The following is a 3,855-nucleotide window of genomic DNA, read 5'->3' on the forward strand; positions in this document are numbered from 1 at the left end:
GATCAATCTCCCAAATCCAAACAAACATGCAAAATCTATATTGATCTCTTCACAAAAATTAAGGATCCAAGTCTATCCATCTATTCCAAATTTATGGCTACATGTGCATGCATCACCTTAACCATTACATCATTCACAAATTACAAGTTCACTACCACTCTCAATTCTTAACAAAGAAAAAAGCTCTATATATCATTCACATGAAGTATAATCATCATATCTCAAAGTTGGCTTTGCTCTGAATCCAGCTCATTTAATACTCATACACTTTACTTAAAATGAAATCAGACAAAAAATAATCTCACTTGGGACTCGTAGACAGCAGAGTGTACTAGAAAACCAGCAGTGATCAAAGCATGCAAAAACACACTCCATGCATATATATATATATAGGAAAATATCCAAAAGGACACACAGAAACACCCGGCACTAACTCCGGTTTTTCCTCAAATATCGGTTGTTCCCTTATGAGCTTCATTTAATTTCCTTACACCTTTCTAAACCGCCATATTCTCCAAATTTCATATATAAACACAACTCCACCACCTTTTTTTTCACATGATATATACCATATTATAACTAACTCTCACACACATCCTTCATTCTTATCTTAACTACATTTATATCTATCTTTTCTTACAATTGAAGCTGGCCATGGTGGTGATCAGTGAAGAAATTGATCCTTATGGCGCGGAAGCCGAAGGAACTGAAGAGGTAGATGAAACTGAAACAGAAAGTGTGGACTATGAGGAGCTGAAGAAACGTATGTGGAAGGATAAGATCCTTTTACAAAAGTTCAAAGAAAAACAAGAGAACAACACTGAACCTGAGCAACAAGCAAAACAAGAAGCATCAAGAAGGAAAAAGATGTCAAGAGCACAAGATTCAGTACTCAAATACATGGCAAAGATCATGGATGTATGCAAAGCCAAAGGTTTTGTTTATGGAATCATCCCTGAAAAGGGTAAACCAGTATCAGGTTCTTCTGATAGTTTACGCGAGTGGTGGAAAGATCAAATCCGTTTTGATCAAAGTGCACCACTCGCGGTTGCAAAATACTTACCTATCCTTCAAGAAGATGAACATTTTAATACTATAATGGCTGATCCAAATTCTTACATACATCTTCTCCAAGATTTACAAGATTCAACTCTTGGTTCGCTTCTTTCTGCTTTAATGCAACACTGTGTGCCACCACAGAGGAGGTTTCCACTCGAGAGGGGAATTTCTCCTCCATGGTGGCCCACAGGATTAGAAAATTGGTGGGGTGAACAAGGTCTGTTGGCCCAAGAACAAGGCCCACCACCTTATAAGAAACCACATGACCTTAAAAAGGCATGGAAAGTTTCTGTTTTGGCTAGTGTTATAAAACATATGTCACCTGATTTGGAGAAATTAAGGAAGTTGGTTACTCAGTCAAAAACTTTGCAAGATAAGATGACTGCAAGAGATAGTGCTACTTGGTCAAAAGTTATGAATCAAGAAGAAGCTTTGCTTGGAGTTACCGATAAATGCCATAAATTGTCTATTGTAGAGGAAGGTGAAAGCTCTGGCGGTAGTAGCAGCAGTAGTAGTAATAACAGAAGTGAGAAAAGGAAGTTTGTTTTTGATGTTGGTGGTGATGATGCAGATTGTCCGCAGAGTAAGTTACCTATGGCTATGAGTTTAACAACCCATCGTGTTCCTAATTTGCTTGATTGTGATGCAAGAATTGAAAATGTTGATGATTGGTTGAAAATGGGAGAGATTGAAGGTGGGAAATTTGGATGGGATGTTGAACATTGGCTGAATGATGTGGATGATCATGAATTCGAAGCGGCAATCGAAATGGTAAAAGGTAATCATAACATGGATTTTACTCAAAATCAAGGGCATAATCTACATGATCAAGAGGAAGAAAAATCTATTTGGGACTTTAGATATCAATATCCAGCGCAAGACTAAATAGAATGTTCAATGCAGTTAATTAACTATACTATAGTATTAGTATCCCCTGTCACGACTTTGATTTGTTGTAATGCTTTAGATTTATAACTTTAGCTATCTAGTTACCATATTTTCAGACATGTCTTAATTCTTACCATATTTGTTTTGTTGCTAATAATAAATATAGGAGATGCAATACCACACTGGGGAGTGTTTTCTTCTTTAACTATTGAGTATTTTGCTGGAATGTATTGTAGAGTTTTATCAAGAGAGATTCTAAATATCACAAGCAATGAATTGTTATGTTCTAGATCTGTTCGAAATTAGAATGGAGTAGTCGACTAAAGTGTATGAAAGTTGTTCGTTTATTCTTCTCGAGTTATTTTTAATGACAAACATAATTTCTCTTTTATTAATTTGGTTCTTTGAAAAAATATATAATCAAACAATACATAACTAAGTTGTAGCTAGTGATGACGAAAAAGTCTAATAAGCACAAATCATACGACAAAAGACTACAAAGACGTTTGATATGTATACATGAGGCGCAGATTCGAACTCATCCACAACACAAATACAAATGAGCCAACAAAAAAAAGTAGCAGCTAGTAACTACCACATTACGCTGTAAAACTTCAACAACAATACATCATTTATACCACAGTTAAGTGGTTTAATTACTTAGAAGAAGCAAAAACTGAATTGTAAATGGTAACTAGAACTTAGTACCTTCTATGATGTTCACAACAAATACTTAAACACTAGCAAATAAAACATGTCATAGTAATTAGTGAATAAAACATAACAAACAGAACAGATCATTGTTATTGATCAAACATCTGAATCAGACAAGTAATATTTGAGGAGTTGGTGGCAATATTGAGGCAAAGGATCATCCTTGAAGTAACCCATAGCATTTGCATAGTGAAGATGGTTGAGGACACCATTTTTGTAGTGAGTGAGCACAATGCTGGATCTGTTACGCCCAGGGTCCGGTGTATTACACGATGATATTGGGCTGCTAACAAGCACAGTTTTGCAAATATTGTCATGGTGATCATTCTCAACCATTATGTTGTATGTTCCAGTGGAATCTGTCACTCCTTCCGTGTAGAAAACTTCGTCCATAGTCTTCCTGTCTTGGCACCGAATTCCCACCTTTGCACCTAATCAAGAATCGTCACAATAACATACACACATCAATTGTAAGAAAACATTAAATTAGAAATGATTTAATTTGTATGTATAGACGTTCTAAAACATTCTACGCTAAGATGTAAAAAGTGATGTGTAAAATGTACACATGATCAGGTGTAAAACATACATCTGATCATTAAAATGTTTGACTTCAATCATAGACAATGTAAAAAATTTACGTTAAGGTGTGTATTTACCTTGGATGTAAAATGTGGCGTTGGTTTCGAATCCAGCACGGCAAGTATCACAATAAACACAACCTTTGATATGGAACATAGCTGTGGCAAGTAAAGGGAGGATAGAGCTGAGGGAAAGGGCCATTAACAGCAACACAATCCTTGCCATGATGATTAGCAATGAATTTGGATACCAAAATGAGTGAAAAAGAAAGAGGAGGAGAGAAGTACTTGAGTTGTGACTTGAGAATGAGGTTTGGCTAAATATATTTTTTAGTGCGCGCGTCTTGTGCGCCATAAAAAGTGAATCATGTCAACTCTACTAGTGAAGTGAGATTAGTGCCATTAAATTTCACATGCTCCTTCTTTCTTCGTGGCTTCCGTTTTTATCTATAAATTAGATTTATTTAGGAGTTCGAGGTTTGAATTTGAAGGCTCATGAAGCATTTACTTTTTTTTGTAACACATTAGTTTTTTGTAACACAACAAGTAGAGTGGAGATGCAGTCAACGGGATTTTTAATTAGCGAGACCCCAAAGAAGTTTGCATCTCATAG

General features: G+C 35.8%; 1 protein-coding gene and 1 pseudogene across 1 annotated transcript; one reads left to right on the forward strand and one right to left on the reverse strand.

Moving 5' to 3' along the window:
• Window positions 1-552: 552 nt before the first annotated feature.
• Window positions 553-2,129, forward strand: LOC146941064 (putative ETHYLENE INSENSITIVE 3-like 4 protein pseudogene; annotated as a pseudogene).
• Window positions 2,130-2,396: 267 nt separating this feature from the next.
• Window positions 2,397-3,577, reverse strand: LOC146941065 (Pollen Ole e 1 allergen and extensin family protein). Its single transcript, XM_085754858.1, has 2 exons — window positions 3,321-3,577; window positions 2,397-3,092 (listed from the first exon to the last, which is right to left on the reverse strand). The coding sequence occupies exons 1-2, from the start codon at window positions 3,466-3,468 to the stop codon at window positions 2,758-2,760; spliced, it is 483 nt and encodes a 160-aa protein (XP_085610984.1). The 5' UTR covers window positions 3,469-3,577; the 3' UTR covers window positions 2,397-2,757.
• Window positions 3,578-3,855: the final 278 nt, after the last annotated feature.

Source organism: Medicago sativa, chromosome 3, assembly GCF_051527215.1.
Source record: "Medicago sativa cultivar Bolivia chromosome 3, Bolivia_mono, whole genome shotgun sequence".
In the NCBI taxonomy this organism is placed as follows: Eukaryota; Viridiplantae; Streptophyta; class Magnoliopsida; order Fabales; family Fabaceae; genus Medicago; species Medicago sativa.

What these genes read in the sequence shown, in the direction of transcription:
- LOC146941065 (XM_085754858.1), bottom strand. Translation starts at nt 3,468, where the DNA reads ATGGCAAGGATTGTGTTGCTGTTAATGGCCCTTTCCCTCAGCTCTATC. An exon ending in CGCCACATTTTACATCCAAG is followed by an intron (nt 3,093 to 3,320) that starts GTAAATACACAC and finishes ATTCTTGATTAG; the next exon opens with GTGCAAAGGTGGGAATTCGG.